The sequence below is a fragment of the Chenopodium quinoa genome, unplaced genomic scaffold (assembly GCF_001683475.1).
Source record: "Chenopodium quinoa cultivar QQ74 unplaced genomic scaffold, ASM168347v1, whole genome shotgun sequence".
Lineage (NCBI taxonomy): Eukaryota > Viridiplantae > Streptophyta > Magnoliopsida > Caryophyllales > Amaranthaceae > Chenopodium > Chenopodium quinoa.
In genome coordinates, this window is record NW_018743021.1 from 2,993,166 (window position 1) to 3,019,949 (window position 26,784).

The 26,784-nt window shown below is 34.6% G+C and overlaps 4 protein-coding genes and 1 long non-coding RNA gene across 7 annotated transcripts; 3 read left to right on the forward strand and 2 right to left on the reverse strand.

Annotated features, from left to right (window-relative positions):
• Positions 1–621: 621 nt before the first annotated feature.
• On the reverse strand, positions 622–3,627 carry LOC110730314 (50S ribosomal protein L19, chloroplastic-like). The gene is made up of 5 exons (XM_021910109.1): positions 3,435–3,627; positions 2,988–3,347; positions 2,458–2,544; positions 2,232–2,365; positions 622–983 (listed from the first exon to the last, which is right to left on the reverse strand). The coding sequence occupies exons 1-5, from the start codon at positions 3,456–3,458 to the stop codon at positions 875–877; spliced, it is 714 nt and encodes a 237-aa protein (XP_021765801.1). The 5' UTR covers positions 3,459–3,627; the 3' UTR covers positions 622–874.
• A 2,435-nt stretch (positions 3,628–6,062) lies between these two features.
• LOC110730315 (putative glycerol-3-phosphate transporter 4) lies at positions 6,063–13,604 on the forward strand. Its single transcript, XM_021910110.1, has 4 exons — positions 6,063–6,528; positions 8,683–9,734; positions 10,493–11,032; positions 13,002–13,604. The coding sequence occupies exons 2-4, from the start codon at positions 8,702–8,704 to the stop codon at positions 13,037–13,039; spliced, it is 1,611 nt and encodes a 536-aa protein (XP_021765802.1). The 5' UTR covers positions 6,063–6,528; positions 8,683–8,701; the 3' UTR covers positions 13,040–13,604.
• Positions 13,605–15,973: 2,369 nt separating this feature from the next.
• Positions 15,974–16,393, forward strand: LOC110730054 (classical arabinogalactan protein 2-like). Its single transcript, XM_021909831.1, has one exon. The coding sequence runs from the start codon at positions 15,974–15,976 to the stop codon at positions 16,391–16,393; it is 420 nt and encodes a 139-aa protein (XP_021765523.1).
• A 2,052-nt stretch (positions 16,394–18,445) lies between these two features.
• LOC110730317 lies at positions 18,446–24,387 on the forward strand. Of its 3 annotated transcripts, none has more exons than XM_021910111.1 (7): positions 18,446–18,748; positions 20,121–20,209; positions 20,327–20,402; positions 22,400–22,449; positions 22,525–22,854; positions 23,507–23,554; positions 23,795–24,387. In XM_021910111.1, the coding sequence occupies exons 1-7, from the start codon at positions 18,550–18,552 to the stop codon at positions 23,969–23,971; spliced, it is 969 nt and encodes a 322-aa protein (XP_021765803.1). In that variant the 5' UTR covers positions 18,446–18,549; the 3' UTR covers positions 23,972–24,387. The 3 variants fall into 3 exon arrangements, with proteins under 3 accessions (XP_021765803.1, XP_021765804.1, XP_021765805.1); XM_021910112.1 differs by having other exon boundaries at positions 18,449–18,748; positions 23,516–23,554; XM_021910113.1 differs by lacking the exon at positions 18,446–18,748 and adding an exon at positions 18,766–18,860.
• A 156-nt stretch (positions 24,388–24,543) lies between these two features.
• Positions 24,544–25,738, reverse strand: LOC110730318. Its single transcript, XR_002513026.1, has 2 exons — positions 25,548–25,738; positions 24,544–25,049 (listed from the first exon to the last, which is right to left on the reverse strand). It is a non-coding gene; the product is annotated as an uncharacterized LOC110730318 (long non-coding RNA).
• Positions 25,739–26,784: the final 1,046 nt, after the last annotated feature.

Here is a 26,784-nt window from a genome sequence, read left to right on the forward strand (position 1 = left end):
ATAACAGTCTCAAATTATCATCAATAAATTACTTTGTAAACAGAATTAGGAGTATTTTGTATGATATTATATTTGATTTTGTAGGGTTAAGTGGGTTGGTGAGTCATGCAATAATAATAATAAAGCTATAAAAGTAAAAAAGCATACTGTTATTAAAAACAAATCTACGAAAAAGGAAGGCTTTCCTAGAAGGTTTCTATTGTTCACTTAACTGTAATGTCTACACTTTAGTTTTTGGAGGTTTCTATGTGTTGTAACTATGATTAGTATTCATGTCATAAAAGCATTGCTTATCATTAAAAACAAATCCCAAAAAAGGCTCTTTTTAAAGTTCTATTTTATGGCTGTCCTTTTCATAAACCTTAATTTTGCATATTATAAAAAATAGCTCAATGATATGGGAGATCAGTGCTCACAAAACTGGTTCAATAATAATGTGAGTTCTTTAGATGTTTTCACTTGCACTTGTTTTCCTTTTGCTGAAAGACTCTATTGGCACTGCTCATGGGCTAGTTAATAAGGTCGATGAGCCATATTCTATGATGCTTGCGCTTATCTAATCTACTCGAACAAGCTTCTCGTAAACACATCTGAAAGAGTTTCCATCTTATGCATAGTATAGATTGTATCAACAAACATTAACAAACAATTGGCATTACTCTGATAAGTATTCTCGAAGATATTATACATTGCATATTTCGATCTACTCTACTACAAAGGAAATCAGGTTTCCAGCACCAATATTACAATTACACAGTTTCCCTAAAAGATATTAGATCTTTTAAAACAAAATTCTTACAATATGTAAACCATAAACGATGACAAAAACATGAAGGGCTTCCAAGATGAAATTGCTTCAGCAAATTTTATGTTTTCACTTGAAAGTGGAGAGCCTGGGAAGTTTGTCTCGTAGATAGTACAGCCTCGCCTTCCTGACTTTCCGGTGAGCAACGACTTTTATCTCCTTGATGTTTGGTGAGTACCTGTACAAGTATCACATAGAAGCATGTTTATAGAGATGAAACCCAGAAGCTAAATATTGTTACACAGTATAATGAATTCCAGGATGCAAAGCACATCCAAATAAACTCCAATCTTCAGCAATCACTACAGCATATTTAATATAACAGAGTTTACCAACAGTCCAAATGTCTAATACCCTTGGTTACTTCTAAACTTGACTAATGCATTTCGCAGCAATAATTAACACAGCCTAGCTACAATAACAAGATGAGAAAGGATCTTCAAGGCTAATTATCTTGAACAACCAGCCAAGGTGCATCAACATCATTAATTAAAAATTCCTAATACGATGTATCTCGTTATACAAAGTCAAGCCACTAAGCCAGTGATCAAGCAAATACACAAAATTAATATTCTGCATGCCAAATAATTCTAATTCAAGTAAAAAAAGTAAAATCACATGCACGCCAACCCATTATCACACTTCCCTTGCAAAAAATTCGAGCTTATTACCTTTCAGATCAAGGCATAGCTGACAATCCCTTGTAATTTATGAGAGAAATGCAAAAGATCCTCTTTACAAGCAATCATTATTTGCATGTGTAAGGCTATATGCATTTCCCTTAGAATAAAAGGCTATATATATCTTTATACTGCTGCAGGAGCCTTGTTACTTGTAAAGTTGTATAAGTATATGGGTAAAGGTGTTGTATACTTGTGTGACATTAGTCAGGGTAGTAAGAGTCAGGAAGTAGCTTAGTAGCTACAAACCCCATTGAAACATAGAAACTCTACAGTGATTGTGATGTTCTTATCAATATACAACAAATGGAGGAACATCAAGATTTGGTTTCAGAAAAACGATGCATTTCTTAATGATCTAAGCGAGAAAGACAATTATGATATAGTACTAATTAATGACGCACCCAAACCTTCTGTCAGTAAAGCATGCAACCTAATCCTAATCTTACATGTTGCAAAGATGGACAGCGATTTTGCTAATTCAAAATTTGAAAAAGATCTGGTAGCTATTGTTACTCAATAAAATACCTATCCGACAACATTTTAAAACAAAATGTAGAACACTACTGTATTCCAGTAGCATTTCTTAATAGCTACAAACCCCATAGAAACATAGGAACTCTACTGTATTCCGGTACCAACCCCCCCCCCCCCTCCTCTTCTTCCTCTTCCAATGCAGATAGCAAAACATAATTTATAGTGCAGGGAATTCATGAAACAAGCACAAGAACAATACTTATACTTACAGAGGAAACACAATCTCGACACCAATACCAGCAACAATCCTTCGAGTCCGGATGGTGGTATGAATACCTGCATTCTGCCTAGATATCACAATACCTTTGTACACGGATAGCCTACGCTTGTTTTCTGGAACTTCCTATAAAGATGAACCCAGCAAAGAAGTCAACAGAGCTTGAGTAAGCAGTTGAAAATTCAGTGAGAAAAAGTGGAACCACAGTCACTACTAACCAATTTGATTTGCACAATGTCTCCAGTCCTGATGTCTGGCACAGGACGCAGCTCATCTGAAGCCTCAACCGCTCTCTTGTTCAATATCTAAATTAAAAAAATGGAATCATACTATAAAATCCAAATTTCAAGCTCAAGAAACTCAAACTCAAATTTTAACTAATCCACAATTATATTCATTTGTCATCTCAAGGCCTTAAACTTTTCACATTATCATTGTTCTTCATTTATCTACTCTTCGTCGCAACACAACATCGATATCTAACAGCTAAAGCCAACTATAATTTCCATATCTATATTTACATAGTTTGATCACAGTCAAATAACCTAAGATTCCACCAATACATGAAAAAATTGCACCCGAAGTTTAGCACAAATAAAATAAACAACATTTGATTAACACTTTTGGAACCCTAAACAAGCAAATTCCAATACAACAAATCATGATCTCAGAAAACAAGCATACAATTCAATTAAATTGACAATATAGCAAAATTAGAACTAAATAATATCAATAAAGTAAATTATACCCCCATTATATCTCCCATTTTGACCCTAGGCTTCCATGGCGGCCTCGCTTCGGCTTCAGCTTCGGTTTCGGCTTCGACTTCAACTTCCGGCAATTCCTCCTCGGCAACGGCGGCTTCACTCTCAGCCGAAGCGTCGGAACTACCCTCAGCTTCCGACCTCACAACGAACGAATTTCTCGCCGGAGAACTGAACATAGAGCTGAAATTGGAGCTAAAGAGGTTAGACAAAGCCCTAGAAACCGTAAGATTACCTCTGGAGTAGGAGAGAGAAAATCGACGGTTAGACTCAATTGGAAACCCTAGCTGCTTCTTCAATGGAGGACATTGAAGTGAGTGATTCGAAGGAATTACAAAAAGTGCCTGTAAATGAATAATTGGAAGATAATTTAGCTAATTGGAAGAAATTTCCAGAAAAATAATATGGAAGAGAGAGAAATAGAGAAAAACCTGTGGAAGAACCTTGGACGCCATTGATGATGATGAAGAATAAAAGAGGAGAGAGAAAATGGTGAAATTGATTGGTGTTGAATAGTTGCTGAGCAAAATTCAAGTCATTGGAGTGAAAGAGTTTGGTGCTCTTAGAGGATGGAACTCCTTATCTAGTTCTCCATTTCAGTTTTCTGCGTTATTCAATCTCATATCCGTTTGCAATTTTTATTTTATTAATATTTTTTTTAATCTACAAACAAAATTGGGCTTTAATAGGAAATACGGACTATGTTCTCATTTCTCAATCTATAATCTGGCCCATTAAAACATAAGTTGAACTGATGAGCTTCATTTTTTTGTTTTGGTTGTATACTTTTTAGTTCTTGTATCCAAGGAAAGGAAGCCATAAAAGTTATGGACAAAATTTAATCTCAAAGGTCCAACATATTAGAGTAAATGAAAAGAAAATTATATTTTCCTCTACAATAATACTCAAAATACTTGCATTGTATTTTGGGGATGCATGTAAAATGTTTATAGTCTTCAACAACTTTTGTGTACGGTGGTCACACACACGCCAATTTACATACACCAAGTAACCTTTAATCGAAAAATAACTTCTGACTGAGTAACCCTTGATCAACTTTAGTAACTTCTGATCAAGTAATTCCCGGTCAATTTAGTAACCCCCTGATCGAATAATCCCTAATCTCTATTCACCTAATTTTTACTTATTTGAACTCATCTGATCTTATCTGAACTTATATGCCCTTATTAGAACTTATTTTAGTTTTAAATTAAACTTATATGCCCTTACCACAACTTATCTGAACTGATTTTTCCTAAACTTATCTTATTTGAACTTATTTAAACCTGTTAACTTTGAAATAAGTAAAAATAAGGTGAACATAACATGGCCTTAGTAACCCCTGACCAGGTGAGTATCCCCTAACCGAGCTAGTAACCCCTGATCAAGTGAGTGACCCTTAACCAACCTAGTAACCTTAACAGAGTAAGTAACCCCTATAGCACTAACAAAGTAACCCTCATAATGATTGGTTACACGGTATAATAAGCCACTTATAAAAGCTTATGTAAAAGCCTTATACTCTTATAGGCAAAATATAAAGATCCCTAATATATTTCCTATAACTTTTATTATTTTAAAATAAGACGACTTTTTTTTAAGACAATGAAAAATGACTTTATACGGAACTCTAAGAATTTCAATTGTTCACATGATGATGATTGATGAGTACATACAACATAATGAAAGTACAAGTACATATTAGTGTAGTACGGTGTATAATAATTGAGATATTAATGTATCTAAAATAAATTGATTAAGCTATTCAAAAAAATATAAATTGATTAAAATATAGGGGAAAAAATAATTTTGAAATGTTTTCTTTGAAAATCTATATAATTTGAATTTAACAAAGTTTAGATGACATGTCAAATGAATGTACTTCGTATTAAAAACAAAATAACCCATTTTTTATATGGATAGTTAAATATGAAGCGTGGTATGCCACATTGCCACTAATTGGATTTGATCTTGTATTGGCTAATGAATGTCCAAAAACGTGCAGAGTAAATCACGAGATAATGAGTTCTACAGATTCTAGCGATACTAAAATATGAGATGGAAACAAATCACCACCTCTTTGTCGAAGCCAATAGACGTACGTGTGTATCAAACATAACGAAATTCTAATAAATTACTAATAGAACAACATAATATCGAACCTATTAAGGGGCAAAATAAATAAATGACAGAAAGTACATTTTATATGTATATATGTGAATTAAAATATTAATGAAATAAGTAGAATAGCAAGAAGTAGAAACAAAGGACTGCCTCTTAATGTTAACCAATTAGCCAATAAAGAAAGGAGAGAAATAAATATTGCAATATCTAACTATTGATTTTCTATTTTAGTAAAGTTGTAGTTTCAATAACCAATTTACTTATGGGATAAATTTTTAGGGCCTCTTAAAAAGAAATAAGGCAAATAGAGAGATGAATACAATATTTTAAGCTTATGAAGATAATATTTGTTAGGCAAAAGCTAATGAGCGCCCCTAGGACGTTAGATAAGAGAATTAAAGTGCAAATATTAGAGTAAAAATAACATTAATTACACCGAACGACGCGTGATTTTATCATGAATTCCTAACTTAATACCATTTCAACCAATATAATTTATTCTAATCTAACGCACCACGACGCTCGTTAGCAAGATCCTATTTGTAATATACTCTGTATTCATTTGTAATATACTCCGTATTCCCTATCAGTTTGGAACTCTAAAACCTCATATGGAAATAGAGTAACACATTGCATATTAAATATAGAAAGATGTCTTGAAACCAATATTTCAAGAGATTTTCATTCATAACACTGAACTCCACTAAAATTTAAAACAATTAAAATTTAGTAAGATCTAAATCGATCTAAATGATTCCTTAAAAGTACTTTGTATTAATTATCAAAATGATTATGTTGCATTATTAATGTTAATAATGTAAAGCATTATACAAGTATAAATTTGGATATTGGATATAGGATCTAAGCAGTGGAATATTCTCCTACTTTAAGTTTGGTTGGGCCAGAAAACAAAACAAGAGAGCACCCCTTAACGCAAAACAGCAGACATGACGTGAGTAAACTAATGAAGGAATTGTTTCCATTCACAAATCACAATTACTAAGTTACTTAAACCTTTTTTTGCCAGCGTGGCACCGGAGTAAAAATAATGTAGCCTCACAAATAATCCACGTGTCCATCTCGAAACCTCCACCCGTCTCTTATTTCTCTTCCTTTCACTCCCTCCCGCCAACACCGTTCACCCTCTACTCTCTCTCTCTCTCACTTTCTCTCTCCTCTTTTTTTTCCTCTCTCTCTCTTCGTTTTTAGCCTCTCTTCAAACCGTCTTTCTCTCTCCTCTTACTTTTATCCTCAATTGAAATTTCGTCCAACAAATCGGTTTTTCGATTTCGTTTTTTTTTTTTGTGAAATTTTGATTTTGATGTCAGAAATTATAGCTACAATGTGTTCATCTTCAAATTGTTGTTGATTCATTCATTCATCTGTATTTTTGAATAATTGGTGAGTTTTTTTTTTTTTTTTTTTTTGGTTTTAGTTTGCTGTTTAATTGAAATTTTTCGTACGAGGTGAAATTGTTTAACTACTCATTTAATATTTAAATAATTCAATTTGTTGATTTTTTTCCTTAATTATGTTGGTTTGCATAATTGAAGTTTTTCTTATTTGTTTTAGTGATTGTAATAGGTCTCAATTTTTAATTTTTTGATTATTGATTTATTATTGTTGCCATTTCTGACATTTAAAATTCAAATTATGAGAATTAGTTACTATGGATACAGTAAAAATTATGGTATAGTGTATATAATAATAGAGAGGTAGAAAGGAATTAGGGTAAAATAGTGATGTAGACGGAATTCGATTCGAGATATTGGATATTACCTGCCCTCGTATTTTACCAACTTAGCTACTTGACATCCACGAGTAGGCCGGTGACTAGAATGAATAACTGTTATAAACTGAAGATTTAAAATATTGGTGACTTAGGTCTAGGTGGAATTTTTAAAGCAAGTGATAAAATAATTTGTATGCAGAAAATTTAATGCTCAAATACCTGAAAGAATTTTAAATTCAGGATTAAATTGATTTATAACAGAAGTTAGGCTTTATATTAATTGTGTTTGATGCAGCATTGACTTAATTATTGTCATATTAACACACCTAATTAGCCTATATACTACTGGAGAAGGAAGGATGCTAATTCACTAATTAACACCATGTAATTTGCAACATATCGAATTCATCATGTTAGTATGTAAAGTTCTTAAATTTCCAAGATGATCGATTTCACCGGCGAATTCTATCCTATATGCAATGTATGGAAAGTAGATATCTGTTGACATTGTTGGTTACTTGGTTGCTCAATTGATTTGTTATCTGTTGTTCTTTGTTATGTTGTTATTTTCCTTACAATTTCAGGAATTCTTTATACAAATATTTTTTTATTCATTTGGTAAGTAAGCATAATAATTGTATTACCACATTAAAAAATTCACTGGTTAAATCTAGACCAATGCAAACTTTCTAGGAAGGACTGCCATGAGTTAGGAAGCAGAACAACCAGGCTTAAGCTTAAAACAACCTATTTACGATGTAAAGCATCGAACTGATTTGTATACCCGTCACTTATCTTCTGAGGTATAGGTAGGGATGTCAATGGGGCGGGCGGGGCGGGGCGGATCGGATGTTGGCTTCCCTATCTCCATCCCCATCCCCATCCCCATCTCTGCCTAACATTTTAATTCCTATCCCCACCCCTACCCCTACCCCTACGGCGGGTTCAAATTCATCCCCATCCCTATGTGGCAAGTACAATCCCAAAACCATCCCCGCCCCACCCTCCACTTAGATATCCATCCCCACCTAAGATCCGTCTAATCCCCACCTTCCAAATACAACTATACTACATAATAATGATTTTTTTTTTTAAAGAAATGATTTTTTTTAAAAAAATATTGTTAAGTTGTGCATTTTTTTTTTGTTTATAATATAAGTCTGTTACTAAGTATTATACTTTTACTACTACCTCCGTTAACTATTATTTGCAATAAAGGGGTATTATTTGTGAGATATAAAATATTCCTTTGTTGCAAATAATAGTTAACGAGGTAATATATTATTTTACTTAAATTTTTTTATAAAATGGTATAAAAGTATTTTTTTTTTTTATGTAATTATATGTATGGATGTGGGTACGGGGCGGATATGAGGTGGGGATGGGGCGGGTACAACCTAAGATCCACTCCAGCCCCATCACCCATGGCAGGTATGGTTTTTTATCCCCATTCCTGCCCATCACCCGCCAAACCGGGATCCAGTGAGACGGGGATGGGGCAGGTCTTCTACTTGACCCGCCCCATTGACATCCCTAGGTATAGGACTATGAAGTTATAGATTTGTTATAACGTGTCGTTGAACTTATATTGATTGGTTTACGCTTAGAGTAACGATACTTGATTGGTGATGTAGCTCACCATGTTCTTAGAATCTCTTTGGTGGTTTTGGCCAAAAGCATCATTAGCTAGTCTTTTATAATTAATGTTAACTTTATAAATTGAAGATTGAAGTATCTTATAAATTTTTTGTGATAGATGATTGATGAATATCAGTATTCTAAGTTGAGTTGATGCTGAAAATTTTGTTATATGTGACGTGTAGGTTTTTTTTTACCATAAAGATGGCTCGTGGTTCAAATGTGTTCAGGGGGACACCTCCTCCAGGGATTTCTCTTATAAGAAAATTGAGAGGCAAAGATTGGAGTTTTAAGTCATACAGATATGCTGTTCTGTTGATTACCTTTATTGCTTACACTTGTTATCATGCTTCCAGAAAACCTAGTAGCATAGTGAAGAGTGTTCTGGATCCTGAACGAGATAAATCTACACTGTCAAGTATTTGGCCTATTGGGAATGTTTTTTTCAGGGAAGAACTATTCGATAGTGATGTAAACAGATTAACAAAGAAGGGCTGGGAACCCTTTGATGGAAAAGATGGGACGTCCAAATTGGGTGAGATAGATGTTGCATTTCTTGCATGCTATTCCATGGGTATGTATGTTGCTGGCCACCTGGGGGATAGTCTTGATCTGCGTCTGTTCTTGACTACTGGCATGATTGGTAGTGGCATATTTGTTGCGCTTTTTGGAATGGGTTACTTTTGGAATATTCATGCTTTTTGGTTCTTTCTACTGATGCAAATGATTGCTGGATTGTTTCAAGCTACAGGTTGGCCCTCTGTAGTTGCTGTTATTGGTAATTGGTTTGGTAAAAGAAAGAGAGGTTTGATAATGGGTATCTGGAATGCTCATACATCTGTTGGGAATATTACCGGGTCCCTACTTGCAGCTAGTGTTTTGGAGTATGGATGGGGTTGGTCTTTCATTCTTCCAGGAGCTTTAATTTTTTTCGGAGGCATTTTGGTTTACATGTTCTTGGCTGCCTATCCTGAGGATGTGGGTTTCCCTTGTCCTTATGCTTCGAAGAATGAAGAGACAGGGCCGAGTAAGCTAGAAGCACAAAGTGATAAACTTGAATCAAATGATGGTCAACTACATGTTGCCCCTCAATCATCTTCAACTTCCAGGAGAAGTGTCGGGCTCTTTAAAGCATGTTTAATACCAGGGGTGATACCTTTTGCCTTGTGTCTCTTCTTCTCGAAGCTTGTGGCATACACTTTTTTATATTGGCTTCCATTCTATCTTAGTCAGACAGGTTGGTCCTGCCATTTTGAATTCACCTTAGATGTAGCTCTTTGTTTAAATCAAAGTTTTTTCTTACTTGGAAATTATTCAATCTCTTATCTCATCTTTCAACCTGTGCTTCTGTTTATACACAATTCTTTTATGAGGTCAGTAAATTAACTTTTTAGATATTATCTGGATGTTGGTTGATTAATTTTTTCTTCCCCCCACCCCACCCCACCCCCCTTTTTAGTTGGGGAAGAAAGGATATAAGGCTGATAAACAGACATGTTGCCCGTAGGACTTGCATGAAACGGATCTCCTTTTTATTTTGGGGAAGAGGGGTTGGGGGTTGGATCTGTGCGTAGACAAAAGGTTGTGTAATTTTTTTGACGTGCTATGAACTTAGGAAATTAATTTCACTTAAGTACATTCAATATCTTAATAAGCTGTTGATAAACTTAGCTTCATAATGTTTGAGTGAGTATCTTTTTAAATCATCGTTTTGAACTATGATTGGGGGATAGGTCAAGGGATTACTTGGTGGCTTAGGATATGGTTTCTTGACTAGGATATTAGCTTTGCAAATATAGTTAAGATTCAATATCGTTCATGTGTCATTTTTCAAGTTATATGACTTAAATATAGGTTCCAGCATTCAAAGAATGTTTTGACCCTTGGTTGTCTTAAATTGTATCTATTTTGCATGTGATGAACTTTTCTTAGTTTTCATGAAATTGAAAAGTGGGCACGGAAATCTGATGTTTTCTTTATTATTTGTCTATGCAGCAATTGGTGGAGTTTATGTATCTGTTAAGTCTGCAGGAAATCTTTCCACTCTGTTTGATGTAGGGGGCATCGTAGGTGGCATAGTTGCTGGCCACCTCTCTGATAAACTTAATGCTAGAGCTATTACTGCAGCCACTTTTATGTACCTTGCAATCCCGTCAATGCTGCTATATCGTTTTTATGGCGGTGAATCCATGACTATGAACATTGTCCTCATGATGGTTGTTGGATTGTTTGTCAATGGACCGTATGCACTCATAACTACTGCAGTTTCTGCGGATTTGGGTACTCACAGTTCGCTGAAAGGGGATTCTCGTGCACTGGCAACTGTTACTGCTATTATTGATGGTACAGGCTCAGCAGGTGCAGCATTGGGTCCTCTTCTGACTGGATTCCTTTCAAGAAAGGGATGGGATGAGGTCTTCCTGATGCTGATGATTGGAGCCCTGATTGCTGGCCTTCTGCTGTCACGGCTGGTAATAACAGAAATCAGTGATTTTCTCAAAAGGAATCAATCTAATAATGCACAAAGCACCACAGGTAACTTTTCTGCTGTTTTAAATTGCTGTAATATTCTGAGTAAAGTTCCACCTCTTTGTCTGATCTTTTTGGGATCAAACCAAAATAATAGGTTGTGGATCTTGAGAATAAGATTACTGGTAAATATTATTGATTGTGAGCTAGATTTCTATTGATGAGGGTTTTTACTTTTTAGTGTCCATTTGCTATTGACTTTTTGCTGCACGCAAAATGTTTGGTTCTTTCGTGTACTTTTGTTTCTTCTTTCATTTGTTCTGTTTGTAGCTTCTTTCATTTGTTCTGTTTGTAGCTTCTTTCATTTTTTCTGTTTGTAGTGAACACATTTTGTGCTCACTGACCTGTTCTCATGACCTTGTTCTGTTAGTTCTTTTGGGATGCTAAGCTTGGTGTAGGACAAGTGAATCAAGCAGTGCTTAGAAAGATAGGCAATATGGCTATTTGATTTCAGATGATCTGTCCTCATGACCTTGGTTTTTCACAACTCTCCAAGTTTTGTAATTAGTATCGTCATGTTGGCCTGAACTCAGGCACACAATGATGCTCTGCTGTGTTAATACTTTGGTAGAGTAGATTTGCTTTGGTTTCTTCCATGGGTGAATCAGAGTTGCATGCTGTGATCCTTCTTAGCAACTTCTTTTGCAATTCTTTTTCATTTTTGGAGGACAGCGATTAGTCTGGCATTGTTATATACAGGTCAGAATGCTGGGCATTTAAGATGAGTGTATCAGAGAATCAGAGATGCATATGTTTAGATGAATGGGTGTGGGTGCACCTTGAGGGATAGAATGAAAATTTAGATTTATGGAGGAATGTTGGAGTTTCCAATGTTGAGGATAAGGTAAAGGGGAAATCAGCTACATTAGTTTGGGCTAGTGAGATGACAACTGGAAGATGCTGCAGTTGGTAGAGTGAAGGGTTGGTATAATGTAGATTTCTATGGCCAAAGATGATCTGGATAGAGGGAGTTCAAATAGACACGGAGAAAGTGGTTTTCAAGATCTTTGTGGATGACCACTAGAGAATAAGAGATAAATACTTGGGGAATGGTGCTTTGGATTTGTTGTAGCATTTGCATTGAAATTTCACTCATTTCAGCATACTGTAGGGTTGACAGATTGGTAAGGGTTGATTTTCCATGAAAGTCTACCCGTTTACCGTTTTTTTTTTTTGTGTCATAAAGCAAACATAAATAATATCAGGGTGAACTCATTTTGTTTGTAAGTGGTGGAAAACTTCTTCCCTATATGAGGAAGAAGTGCCATATTATCCACCTCAATACCCCATACCTTACCTTTAACCTCCTACCTTTGATATCCCTGCTTCCCGTCCTCTCTAATTTAAAATAAAATAAAGTTTTAAAGCTGACTTCTATTGAAATGTACTATGCATAAAACTTATTTTGATTTATATATATAATTTTTCTAAATAATCTCACCCAATGAGCAAGTGTACTAAAATTCTGGAAGAGTAGGCAATAGAATGGTTTTAGCATGCCATGCATCTCCGATGGGTTATTCCTTTATGGGAAGAAAGGGTAGTGAGATCAGGGTTTACATAGGTAAGGTAGCCGAGACAATTATGTTAAATAATAAAACAAGGTCGCCTGTCGTTTATTCATTTGGGCAGAGATCACGGCTTGATATGTTGTTAAAGATGGAGAGATATGAGCCCACAGTTTGGGAGTGATGAGAAATTCGAATTCTGTTTATCATCTTGCTGAGCTGTTGGCATCAACATTAAGCTATAAGAAGGACTAAATGCACAATTAAGTAATTGACCAGTTTTTGTGTAAGGTGTTTGAGAGTTTGAGACTGCGTTGAAAATGTATCACTGATCTTTAGTGCCTGATAACTCATCTTATTTGATCAATATGTTTTTTTACTCTGAAAATTCGAGTTTTATATAATGTTGGCTGTTATAAATTCCTTATGAAGATTTAGATTTATGGGTTCTGTATTGATTATGACAGGTTCTGAATCTCAACCTCTTCTGAGTGATCAAAGGTGATGAATGGGACCAAAGGTGAAGAATGGGTGTGAGATATGGCACTCTAAACCACCGAAGCCTTATCCGAGAACAAGAAGTTGAGTCCATATGTCAATGCTATACTGCAACAGTGGTCCAATAATTTTTTTTCATGAATCGGTCATTGACCTTTTTGAACTTGCAGCTATGATACTCGACAATGTGGTTCGTTTTAGCTGATAGGCATAATTTAGGGTCTTTTGTTTCACTTGATTTAAGTTTTTGTCGTATGCCAATGTATGTAATTGTATCAAAGCCAAGAGCTTAGATTTTGTTTTGTTTTGTTTCGTAGGGCAATGAGTTTGCCTCTGGTGGTACCATATAGGATTATTATTCGAAAGTAGGGGCACTAGATTTTTTTGTGCTTGAGCTCAGAGGGTTTTGCCGCCTCGGTTTCTGGCTTTCTGCAACATGTCGCAGATAGATTGTACCTTAATAGAGTCATAAGTTGATAGAATTGGTCCTTGTTAAATTGAAGATTGTATTCCTTTCACTTTCAGCTGGTAATTATTATCTTTGATAAGAATAAAAGAAGTTATTGGAGCAACTTTTGTCTTGGATCAATGCAAAGCGCATATGTTTAAATACCATTCATGGTTTAAAGATGGATTTTACTGTGAAACAAATCAAGTTACATTGTATGTTCTATTTCAGTGATCGATACTAATAGTTTTAGTTTAACACTCTATCCAATCAAATACCCTTGCTTGGATTCAGAGTTGTACGAACTAGGAAGGAGGGTTTCATTTTCCCTCCCTCCAATTAACATTCTCTCCGAAAATGGAGAGATTTGGAGGGATCCCTTTCTTGTTCTTCCAAGATGTTATCCAAACATAACATAGAGTAAAGAGTAGGGATGTCAATATTAAGTGGATATCCACTAACCCGCTCCACCCGCAATAAATAAATGGATGAAAACCCGAATTAAATGGATAAAAAGCGGGTGACGGATGATGGATCGGATCGGATATGGATGATACTTTTTCACCCGCTAATCATCCACCCACCCGTTTAACATATATTAATTTTTTAATCTAAGAATTTTAATAATAAAATATGAAATGTGCAAGAAAATTATATGTATTTTTTTGTTGCAAATTAATTTTTCAAACAATATATTGTTATTGTTTCCTTTTTAATTAATAAAATTAATAAAACTATTGTACAAATAACCGAAAATTAAAGTTATGTGAGTTTTTTTCAACTTTAATACTCATCCATTAGTCATCCGCTCCACCCGTTTCATCCGCGGATGATGGACGGATGGATATGGATGATGGGTGAAGCGGATGATGGATGGATGTGGATGGAGCGATTAGAGTAATGGATGGATGCGGATGAAGCTCCACCCAATCCGAATCCGATCCATTGTCATCTCTAGTAAGGGGGGGAGGGGAAGGATTAGCAGATGAAGCGTAAATTGGATAGGTCATAATATTTTTTTGTTGGACCTCTTTGGACTTTAACATGAGATCAGATATATTTAGGCCAATCATAATTCTTTTGGGCTGCCATCGGGCCATGCAACAAGTTATTAGAGGAGAGTTTAACTATATATAAGCTAAAAAAGGTTCCATCCTAAAACTAACTAGCAATAGAAGTAGCCCACTAATCTTCTTCGACAATTATCATTTCTATATGTGAGCTACGGAGTATAATAGATAAGCTTAATTAGTCGGTAAACAAGGCTACATCAAAGGAAAAATTATTGATAGGAGTACCCTACTATTGTACATGTAAGTCATCATTCCCCTAATTCAACTCAAATCTATCTATCTATAGTATATACTAAAGTAATCACTAGAGTTATCCCTTAAGTACACATGTCACATTCACAACAAAAATTTTCCCGCCCAAATATTTTTTAGCTTTTTTTTTTAATTTCTTTTTTTCCCTTAAAAAATAACATGATAAAAAAAATTTAATGAAAAAAAACTTACAATAATTTATAAAATATTTTAAATAATGTATCTAACATGAGAATTTTAAGGATAGACATGATATGAATTCAAATTCAAAAATAAAAAATGTTGCATATAAGCCATTTCATTTAAACTAACTCCATTTTAATTGAATTTTATTAATTAATTTATTTATTTTAATTTTCAAGTCTTATTATTATAAATCCGTGCATTTGCACGGGGATAAAACTAGTATACATTATTTTCCTAACAAGATAAGACATTGATTTACAATATATTGATGATTTCCTTAGAATTTTTCTTTGCGTAAACCATTCATAATAACTCAACTGAATTATTACGGCAATATAGCATTTACATACTATGCATACTAATTTAATGGCTTTTACTCAATTTAGCTTTTAAATAATTGTATGCATGAAAATATTAAAATTATGACTATACTAGCTTCTTTGGCTTGAAAGTTTTCTATTAGGTTAGTTGAATATATAACTTGCAGGATATAAACTATCTCATCAAGTACTTCATAATTAAGTCATATGTTGTTCCCTCCTTCAATTATTTTGATGGATACGATTTCCCATTTACAAATGAATTTTGTATATTCTGATTATTTATTGAACTTTTCTCATATACGAAGAATATAACTTAAAAAAATAAATAAAAAGAAACTGCTTCTCCACTAAGTTCATAATTTCTTAAGATATATTCTCCAATCAATTCCTTTCTTCCCCTAACGTGCATGACAATTATCCCACTAATCCTATTATTGTAGAGTATAATTATATTTAAAATATTATTTAATAATATGATAAGTAATCATCCTTTTCATTTGTTTTGCTATAAATCAAGCTCCAATTCCACATTCATTTTCAAAAAACCAAAAAAAACTAATACACACTCCTCCCTATTTCCTTTTAACACACCTTTGTTTTTTTTGTAGGGTGGTGTGATAAACCAATAATTCCAAAAAAAAATAAAAAATTAACTGACAATGGGTCTTTCACGCGTCACTCTTGCCCTTACTCTTATCGTTGTCCTTGTGGGGTCTGCCATTGCCCAAGGACCCGTTATGGCCCCAAGCCAAGCCCCCACCACATTGTCCACACCTGTGGCACCCGTCCCAGCCCCAGTAGTAGTTGTGGCTGCACCTGTCCCAGCCCCAGTGGCCGTGACCGCCACACCCGTGGCACCCCCAGTAGAGGCAACTGCTGATGCCCCTGTAGCGGAAACCCCAACCATGGCTGCTATGACTCCAACTGACGTCACCATGGACGGCCCCTCCATGGCCCCCGCCCCGGGACCGGATGGCGTTCATGATGATCTCGATGGTCATGATCATAATGGTGCTTTTCTTCATGGAAGCAGCTTGGCTCTCATTGCTGCCCTTGGAGCAGTTGCTGTCTTTGCCTAATTCATCATCAAATTACAAGCATCAAATTATTTTATTTAAATCTTTTATGGTCATTTATTTATAAAAGAACTTTGTACCCTTCATTAAAAAAAAAAAAAAAAAAAAAATTATTGTGTGTTTGTTGAGGGGAAATTCGAGAATCATGCATACTTGTTCTTCTGTGTTTGTTTCCGATGACAGTTTTACACATGCTACGTACTTTTATTGTACGTATGTTATGGGTTGACTTTTGGTCATTATATCTTTTCTTCAGCAATTTATTGAATTACTAATATTAAAGCTCCAATTTTTTCAATTGTTTGTGTTATTTAAATTACATATACACGAGTATTCTAATCATTTCTTCTTTTAGTTTTATTTTTCTTATGGAAGACAACAACAATTTATTCATTACAAATACGTGTGGTAACATTAATCCTTTCTTGATTTTCATTCGATTTTAAAGATCTTATCATTTAACATTCATCATGTGGTCAAAGTTATAAAATTTTGACAGTTTATTTACAAAAGTAGTCATTTATATATACGAGTACTTCGTAAAATCATTTATTTGGATAATCGGTTTGAACAATTTCATAGCACTGGTATTAAGTTGGGAGGTGTTAAATACCGCCAACAAAAATTATCAAAACCGCCAACAAAAATTATCAAAACCGCCAACTTTTTAAGCAAAATGTCATTATTGCCCTTACTAAAATACTAAACCCAAACCCATCTTTCTCCACTTTCTTTTTTCTCTCTCATCAACAACCCCTCAAGATCCCCAAAAACAGCCACCACCACCACCACAGAGACAACCGACGTACCAGTCAGGTGGTGGCGCGTATATGGGTGACGGTGGTTGACGGTGGGGACATGGCGGGAAACCGGGGAAGGGTAAATTTGTCGATTAGCCTTTTGTTTTGAATTTAAGTTTTTTTTTTTTTTTTAAATTCCTGTGGCTGGTAACCGGCGCTCAAAACCGGTTGAACGCCACCAGTAACCGACGGTCAAAACCGGTTGACCGTGCTGGTCAATCGGTTTGATCGCCGGTTACCGGTGGCGGCCAACCGGTTTTGAGCGTCGTTAGCCAGCAACTTTTTTTAAAAAAAAAACTTATTTTTTTTTATTCAAAACTTATTCTAATTAATTGTTATTATTATTACAAAATAATTATAATTAATTTTATTACTATTGTTGTAGATAATTATATTGATTAACTGTTATTATTCTTGGCAATCTGGTGTAGATGGTGGTGGTTGACGCGGTGGTTGTGGGTTTGTAGTGGTCGACATGGTGGCGTGGGTGGTACCGGTGGTGTGATTGGTGGTGGTTGATGTGGTTGCTTTAGAAGCGGTGGATGGAAATCATGGAATGAAGTTAAAGAGAAAGAATATGGGGAAGATTTTAGTAAGGGCAATGTTGTCCCTTTACTTAAAATGTTGGCGGTTTGATAAATTTTGTTGGCGGTATTTAGCAATTCACATTAAGTTTTCATATTTTTGACTAACATGAAAAGCTTTAATTTTTGTACCGTAGGAAAATTGACTATTATTTGGTTTTTATCATAAAGTCAATCAAAAATACACCCCTCAAATTATGTCATACCTTTATTGTCATTTTATAGAATGAAGCTAGTTTACTCATTACAAAATATATTTAATCTTTTATACAATATAATTTGATAGTCAAACTAGCCATTGCATTTAGATACTCGGTACACCAAGCAAAGCTTGCTGAAGTTGGTGGAGAACTCACTTTGTGACTTTGCGGTTACAAGTTCGAGCCTCACCAACTACAGAATGCTTAAGAGTAGGGGGATTCCCTTACCTCCATCTCAAGCGTCGACCTACAAAACAAGGTTGGTTAAACCATGAGAGTAGTCGATGCCTCTATTAAGGCCTTGTTCGTTTCAACCAAATCAATTAGTTTCTAAAGGTCGGCGCTTAATATTCCACTTGGCTTAAACAAATACTTAAAGTTTATAATTAGTTTATATATCGTCTCACACGTACTCCGTAAGCCGTAACCGAACGTATTAATCCATTAATAGCGGACAACTTAGCAACATGGTGGGCAACCATGTTATAGAATATTGGGTACCTTTATCAATCTTAAAACCTTAAAACTTGGCACACCCTCTTCTCATGTAACAACCCTTTTGTGGGATTGAAAAAATGGAGAGCAGAACTTCAACAGCAAGCACAAGCAGCAGTAGCAGCAGCAGCATGAGTGATGAAGGTAGTACCATAATCGTACGGCAAAGTCAGAGTATGAGAATCGAGTTTCCCTTTACGCTTAAAGTGGGTCAGGTCTTTACTGGCTTTGGCGTTGGTTGTGGTCTTGGTATCGGCGTTGGTCGCCCCATCAATTTAGGTACTTTCTCTCTCCTCATTTCCTCATTTCACATAGTAAGTTATGGATTTGGGCAATTTGTTCAAAGGCAAAAATGGGGATAACCCACCTCAATTACCCCCTCAAAAACCCTGTAAACTTCCAATTTTGTGTTTTGTTATCTTTAATTGCAAGTTCATGTACTAGTTTATATTGATTGTTTGATTTATTTTGCTTTCTGTACTAGTTTTGATTGATTATGAATTAGCCCCATAAATTGTTGATTGTTTGAATTATATTAGTTTTGATTGGTTATGAATTAGCCCCACAAATTGTTATTTGTTTGAATTTTTTTTGGTAATATATAGAGTTATAATTGTGTATGAATTGCCTATTTTCAGGATCAAATGGGTGTTAATGTATGATGTCAAGGAAAAAGGATAGCAGGAGCTTTAATGTTCCTCAAAATTCATGAAATGGCACTTAATTTTTTAAAATTTGAATTGGAGCTCTATGTTTTACTTGTTTTGTATGTATCTTGTTTGTTGTGTTAATGTAGAGATGTAGACATTTGTTGGTCTTGTTAGTGGAGCTTCAGGATGACTTTTAGATGTTGGGGTTTGTACACATGCTCATTGATACATTGGTTGAACAAGATTTTTGCGGAGGGTCTATTTGTCCCTTTGTGAATCGTGCTTTCTGTTGGTCAGTTTTTGTAGGATGGCTGTAATTTGCTTGATGAGATATGCATTGTTGCATACATTATTGGACTTTTTCGAACTTCAGGTCATGATAAATTTCTTTCAATTCTTTGCCTCGATTGTTGCTGGGGTTAATGGCATTAAGGTTTTGTAATGACTTTACCGTTAATGAGATCCAAATTGGGTGTATTTTGTGGTCTAGAGGCGAACCTGTTACCTTTAAAGGAAGAAGAAACCAAGTCTGAGTATGTGCCCAATCTAGGAGATTTTCCACCCAATAGCTAGTTCAGTTGGTAGGAAGGTTCCCAGCATTCATGCAAGTAGTTCCATCAGGCAAAGCTTTGGTCTTGATCCTACCACTATCATGTAATTGGATTGGGCTATATGATATTTGAGCCATTGAGTTTAGGCTAGATTTTTGCTTTGTTGTATAGGTTGCTCTTGGGCTTTGGACAATAATCTGTTTGACTGCTTATTTTTACCATAGTTACATGTAATGATGAACGAAATATGTATTCTAGGAGGATTGTCTTCTCACTTTTTTCTTTCTTCTTCCACTAGGGTGTATTTACATTTTCATCAACTTAAGCCAGAACTCAGTTGTTTTGAAGCAGTAAAAAGTGTTCATATCATTCTGCAGTTTTCATATCATTTTATTGCTTTGTGGAATGAGTTGCTATGAACATTGTTAATCAATTGACCAATCTTGTTAGGTGCTATCCCTATGCTGAACCAAGTAATGAGTGCTGCTAGTGGTGCTACACAGGCTTTCTCTGGTATTGGAAGACATGTGAACCATTCCGTATGTAATTTTTTTCTCCTCTTTGAATATAGTTTTTAACTTATTATTCTGATATGTTACAATGACTTGCAAGTTATTTTCAATTTGATCACATATTTCTCTGTTTTTTTTTTCCAGTTGAAGAAAGTAGGTGCAAAGAACATTGAGGCAGGGATAGGATGTGGAGTTGGTTTTGGTCATGGTTTTGGAGCTGGTAAGTGACTTTCTATGATAGTATAGGGGACAACAATTTACTTTACTAGCTTGCTGCTGATTTGGTTTGGCGATATCTGAGTTCTGAGATACTCTCTGTTGAAACTTTATGGCGTATAGTTGAACTTTATGGCGAAAGAAATCTGGGCGCAAAATAATTTTTATTTATAATTTTTTTTTTTTAATCTGAGACCACTGTTGGTGACATTATTGAAACCATACTTATGTATTTTGTTCCTCAGTGGCTAAAATTATTCTGTGATTAAGATGGCCAGCCATCATTATTGAAACCAGTTTTTGTTCAATTGCTAAGTCTTCCAAATCAATAACCAGCTTAATGTATACTTCCTCCGTTTTTATTGTATTTATTTATTGCAACATTTCTACATTATACACTATTCACTACTCCACTTTAATTACACTTTGTGATTTATAATGAAAAATGTAGTCATATGGGATCTTGTTAGATCTGTCTCAAGTGTAGTTTATTAACTTATAAGTTTATAATTTTTACAAATGCATAATTAAAGATATTAACGGTTGAAGTTATGAATTGGAAAATTTGAAAAAAAAAAAAACAAAGGAAGTATAATATACTTGTACCCTTTTGTTCATGATATCGTATTATTGTAGCTGTCCTTTTAGAGTCTTTATCTTTTATGAGGTACATTTTCCTTTGCTTTTGATTTCTGTATTATAACAAAATGACCTGTGAGAATGGCAACATGCAACATGAACTCATATCATTAAGGATTAATGATATGCTAAAAAAGGATGATGAAATGTTCAAGTCAGTGTTTCTGTGACAATGGCGTATATCTATGAAAAAGATGCAATGTAGGCGAAAAGACTTGGCATTATTTCACAGAATTTAACATGTAAAAGGTGTTTTCTTTCTGTTGTAAATCTTGTCTACCCCACTCCCCAGCTGATCTAGCTGAAAAATATAGCTAGAAAGTTGATTGATCCCTTCCCAGCAGTGGCGGAGCGAGAATTTTAAGCAAGGGGGGCCAAAATTATACCTACATACTACCTCCGTTACAGGTTATGTGCAGCGATTTGTCATAAAGCAGAGAGGGAAAATGTCTAATCGTTGCACATAATTTGTAACGGAGGTAATATATATAATTTTGCAACTATTGAATCGATTACATTTACTTTACAAAAAAAAAAAAAAAAAAAAAAAATTGTTAGCTACAAGACTTGATCCCTTGACATCTTCCATACTATCACATGGAAAAAAACCAACTCCTCTACACCAAAATTAATGACAACTAAAAGGAAATTTAATTAATATCTTGAGCCAAGGGGAGGCCTCCCCCCCCCCCCCCCCCCCCCCCCGGCTCTGCCCCTGCTTCCCAGTGAATTTTCTCAACTGGGGAGTAGTGTCTATTGAGGACATATTTTGGCTCAATTGGAGTAGCCACAAGACCTTGAAAGTAGAAAATTATATACTCGCTATTTCTCATGTACATCATGTAAAGTGATTTTCCATTCTGTCTTCATTCTAACATTTGTAATTGGGGATAAGGTTGTTGGTTTCCAAGGCATTGAGGTAGCAAGTTTCCCAGTTTAGGACCTTTTAGCCTTTTTTCTGAGAGGAATAATGTGCCAGTAGAACTGATCTCCAATAAGCTAGAATCAGGGCTGCAAGGTCAGTCAATAGAGATTGTAGGTAAAAGGACGATCTAACTGATTCAAAAGAGAGATTATTAGGTCAGTGTACTCTGTACTGAGACTCCAATCATTTAAACTGTAATGTTATTATCTACTTTCTGCTGTGCTTCAAAGACCCAGAAAACAAGCATTTTTTTGCTGACATCTATATGCCTCCTGTTCTGAATTCTGAACTTTGGGAATGGGGATTTGGGCTATGTTAGTGGTTTCTGTGGAATGGTTAAGGCAGTTAGTAAGGAATAGTAACAACTAATAAACTTTGAGCTTTGACTTGTGGTGCTTCAGTTTTACCTGTTAATGTATCAACATGCATCTGTGCAGGTCTTGCTCTGAAGCCGGGAGTGGTTCAACGTATCCAGTTGTCCATGATAGTATGTATTGATTTTTCTATAATCTCTTAAGCTCCCTTTGATTTTGTGTAAAGGTTTAATATTTGAAATTATTAGGAAATAGTGAGCAAAATGATGATGAAATTTGGAGTAGCCCCTGATTTATCTATTGGGCAAGGTCTTCTCCCTGCATCTGTGCAAAGTAGTATGACTGCTATTCAAGTTTCAGCTCAAGATCCTATGGGAAGCATTGCACAATTTGGAAAGAAGATACCAGATGTAAAAAACCAAGATCCACCAGATGGAAAAGTGAATTTAGGGATTGAAAGGTTTGGATCAGAAGATGTGCCTTCAAAATTATCCTTGGGAAACCGAACTGAGAAGCTTATCAATGGCTTTCTGCAAGATCCAGTTATGATAGGAGAAAATTCTGAGCTACATGACAGGGTATGTATAACTAGGAAGATTATATGCTAGTACATAATTACCTACTTTTCAATACAAAGTTCTCTATCACTACATTATGATGTCCCTAAAAAAATGTTCCATTTTCAATTTCAAGGTAATAAGGTTTATCTGTTTCCAAATGGGATCAAATATGCCTTTCTACTGGTTGATTGTTTGGTCAAAACATGTTTAAGGTTATATATATTACGTAGCGATATATTTTTTATTGACACTGCTGAATTCCATTGGCTGGTTACTCTTGCTTGTGTATTCCATCTACAATAGTAAACTCTATTATGGCTCCCACGATTTCCAATAATAAGTCGCCAAGCTATAACTTGTAATCTCCCAGTCTACTGAGTTGATATGTGTTTAGTAGTTTGGTAGCTAGACGTTACAATTGTGAATGACATAAAGTGCTGCTAGGGCAGCAGTGACTTAGGTTCCTCCCTATAGGGAACTGCAGGGTTCTACTAGAATGATTAAATGAGTAAAGTCTTGTAAGATGTAGTCAGTTGAAACACTTTAATTATGCTCTGGTTTAAGCTTCTGTGTTTGAATTACAACTGTTATTTTGTTAAATTTTTTGTATAACATATATTTCATTCAATATTTCAATGTTTTAGAAGTTCATACTAATCATATTGGATAGCTCCTGCAGGATGAACAGTTGGAGTCAGAAAACAGGATGCTTCGAATGGTCAGTTCTGTTATTAATCTTTATACAACCAACATTTATTTTCAAAATTGTATATTAATATAGGCAAAGGGATAGAATCACTTAGCAAACCAGTTGCAAATCAACAAAAATGAGAACAAAAAATGTTAAAATACAGTACTTAGTAAAAGTTTGTTGTGTTTTAAAAGTACATATCAGCTTGGTAAAAACTACAAGAAACTAAATCCCGAGGTTAATTCTTTCCTCTTCAATTTTGGTCAGGTTGTCAAACATCAGCAAGTCATTGAGGAGCTTATGGAAGAGAATGAAAGACTTCGTCAAGTATTGGTTGAAGACTTGAAAGTTCCATCTAGTAAGCTCCAAGTTAGACATTCTTTTAGAAACGAGTCTCCCTGTTCTGATTGTTTCAAATGTAGAAGAAAACAACGGAGGAGATAGAAATTTCATGGTGATCTACATGCATAAAATCAGTTTCAACTTAGGTTTAGCGATTAACCTTTTGAGTTCTTAATTAATCTGTATCAGGTTCCTTGCCTTTTTTGTGTGTTCATGTTTCTGAAACTGTTGATCTTGGTACGTGTATCAGCATATAGTATAATATACACACTACAATTGGAGATCATAGAGAAATGAATTAACATCACAGTACATCAAATGAGAAAGAGAAGGGCATTCTTTTTTTTTTTTTTTTGTTCCTATCATCCCAGCCTTCATCATTTGTTAGTTTGCAGTTTATTTTATACGAAGTATTATGTAGTGATTGTAGTCTAAAGGTCTAACAGTAGCATATCTTCACCCTAATTCTTGTGATTTCATCTTATATTCTTATCATGTTGCCATTACTTCATATACCAATACACTATGAATGAAATGTGTGATGGGATTTGGTTACTCGTGTTGAGTATCACCCCCAAGACTTGTAGCATAGCATCAAGCTCGATTTTACACTAACTGCATCTCAACATTAATGTTTCTGAGCTATAAATTGATAAGATTGATTGGGACTGTGATTTGATGTATACGAAACTTGGAAACCTCACTCTAGTAGTCTAATACAATATTTATTGGGTTTACATTATTGTTAATACAAAATAAATTCACATACTTATTGTACACCCGAATCAAATGTGACCTCTTTCGTGTGTCATCTCATAGTACAAAAAAGCAAGACGCGTGAACTTATAGATCATAGGTAGGCCAAAGGTCTCTTAATGAGATTATGAGACTTGGAAATTAGAACCATCAAATTATCAGGAGCATTTAAAAAAGCCATAGATGGGATCAACAACGCAAGAGTTACAGCACTTGGCGTAGGGTTCACAAGGATAGCCTTTTCGTATACATGCCTCTTTTTTCTTCTTCTCAGTGTCTACAAGTTGATCTTGTAGTATGCCAACTTCTTTTGTATTTAGAACCACTTGGCTAACCCTACCTCTTCCTTTAGCCGGCTCTGTCCCTTTCATGCTATGGACTCTCTGCCCACTGGTTGTTTCCGACATTCTTGCATATACCGGACCTATATTAGCATAACAAACCTCGATTATTGTTGGTTAATTAGTTGTTATAGTCTATTGACATTTGACAAGCAATGAGGACGTGATTCTAGTGATTAAGACTGAGGACATATGTACGATTAAGTCCCCCGGCCTCCCTCATTTGTAGCACAAAATTTAGTCAAAAAAGAACAGTAAGATTCTTATATAAGTTACTAACTTGGATCATCTATGATGATACAAAATATGCTTTGTAGTATAAAAGTAGCTAACCCTCAAATTTAAGCTGTTAAAACTTACCTTTCGGTTGTGGTTGTAGTTTATACTTCATAATATACATCTCATAATCCAAGTTAATTAGCAGTAGCCAGTAGGTAAAATTAAACTCGAATCAAAGATTTTTAGACGGAAAGTAAAACTAATTATGGTTATGTACAAGAAAACCATTAGAATAAGTTAAATGTAGAAGAGTGAAATGCATATATGAACTATGAAGTACAATAACAGAAATGAAAATTAACCTGTTGTAGCAATTAGCACAAGAATAAGTAGGATGATTAGCTTGATGCAATTGAACAAAACTCTCCCCATTAAAATAATTTTGGTGGTTATAATTAGCTATCAAGTCGGTATTAAGATCGATCTTTGATTATTGATAGCTCAGTGAGGTACTTATGTCATGATCTCTATTTATAGCCTAATAGTTAGTGGCATGTGATAATAAATAGAAATTATAACGTGAATGAGCTATTATTGATAACAATTTTCTAGTGCGTGGTGGAAGTTTGAAAATGTAAAGTTGTTATTGGGGTCCTTTGGCCAATAGCAAAAAGTGGTTAATTATCCATCACATAATAAATAATTGAATAAATATGGATTATATTATGTCAAAACAAAATATCTTTGAAAATTGGCAAGTTGTGAACTATTATATCATATCATATCACTAATAAATAAAGTCAGTCTTACAAACGGGCTACGATCGAGACGACACTTGACTTTCTAATCATTCGCCAAGTGTCGAATCACGTAGGTGACAAATAGGTATTATTGTAACACATATGATGTTAAGTAAGCAAATTTTGAATACATTTTTTAGACAAAAATTTTGTATAGAGTTTTTTTTGTTTGTTTGTTTGTTTGTTTGTTTTTTTTTTTTTTTTTTTTTTATCGATATACTTTTAATATTTCATATATACAACATTCATCGTAACTTTTAATAAATATCTTATAACTTGGTTCCATCCCATTATAACTTGATTCCATCCCATCGTAATATTCGTTTATCTTATTTATAAACAAAACTACAAAAAGCATACTATTTATATAAATATAAGTGATATGATATAATTAGCCTAAATATCATTTATTATCAAAAGGGATTATAGAATCGTTGGTCGTATTTGAATAAATTTTTTCAATGGGCATCGCCTGGGCACAAAACTAATAACCAGTATATAAAGCTAAACTTTTACCCAAACCATGAGACAATGACACTTGACGCTATAACTTTTTGCCAAGTGTCGCGCCACATAGGCAACAATTAAATATTAGTATGACAGGTAGGATTTATTTGAATGTAATGTTTAGTTGTATTTTGTAGGATAAAAAAAAATAGTTTAGTGTTCTATTTTCAATTATATTTAATTTGGATAGGATTTTAGGATAAAATGATTGGTTTAGAATTTTATTTTCGATAAAATTTCAATATCTTAGAATTTTGTTATTTTTACATAGTAAAGTATTATTAAAAATATT

Bases quoted from the DNA above. Each gene is read 5' to 3' on its own strand.
- LOC110730317 (XM_021910111.1), top strand. From the start codon at position 18,550: ATGGAGAGCAGAACTTCAACAGCAAGCACAAGCAGCAGTAGCAGCAGC. The intron at 20,403-22,399 runs GTAAGTGACTTT...GCATCTGTGCAG, and splicing joins TGGTCATGGTTTTGGAGCTG to GTCTTGCTCTGAAGCCGGGA. The intron at 22,450-22,524 runs GTATGTATTGAT...TGAAATTATTAG, and splicing joins GTATCCAGTTGTCCATGATA to GAAATAGTGAGCAAAATGAT.
- LOC110730315 (XM_021910110.1), top strand. From the start codon at position 8,702: ATGGCTCGTGGTTCAAATGTGTTCAGGGGGACACCTCCTCCAGGGATT. The intron at 9,735-10,492 runs GTTGGTCCTGCC...TTGTCTATGCAG, and splicing joins ATTCTATCTTAGTCAGACAG to CAATTGGTGGAGTTTATGTA. The intron at 11,033-13,001 runs GTAACTTTTCTG...TGATTATGACAG, and splicing joins TAATGCACAAAGCACCACAG to GTTCTGAATCTCAACCTCTT.
- LOC110730314 (XM_021910109.1), bottom strand. From the start codon at position 3,458: ATGGCGTCCAAGGTTCTTCCACAG. The intron at 3,348-3,434 runs GTTTTTCTCTAT...ATTCATTTACAG, and splicing joins CGTCCAAGGTTCTTCCACAG to GCACTTTTTGTAATTCCTTC. The intron at 2,366-2,457 runs GTTAGTAGTGAC...TCATCTTTATAG, and splicing joins ACATTGTGCAAATCAAATTG to GAAGTTCCAGAAAACAAGCG.
- LOC110730054 (XM_021909831.1), top strand. From the start codon at position 15,974: ATGGGTCTTTCACGCGTCACTCTTGCCCTTACTCTTATCGTTGTCCTT.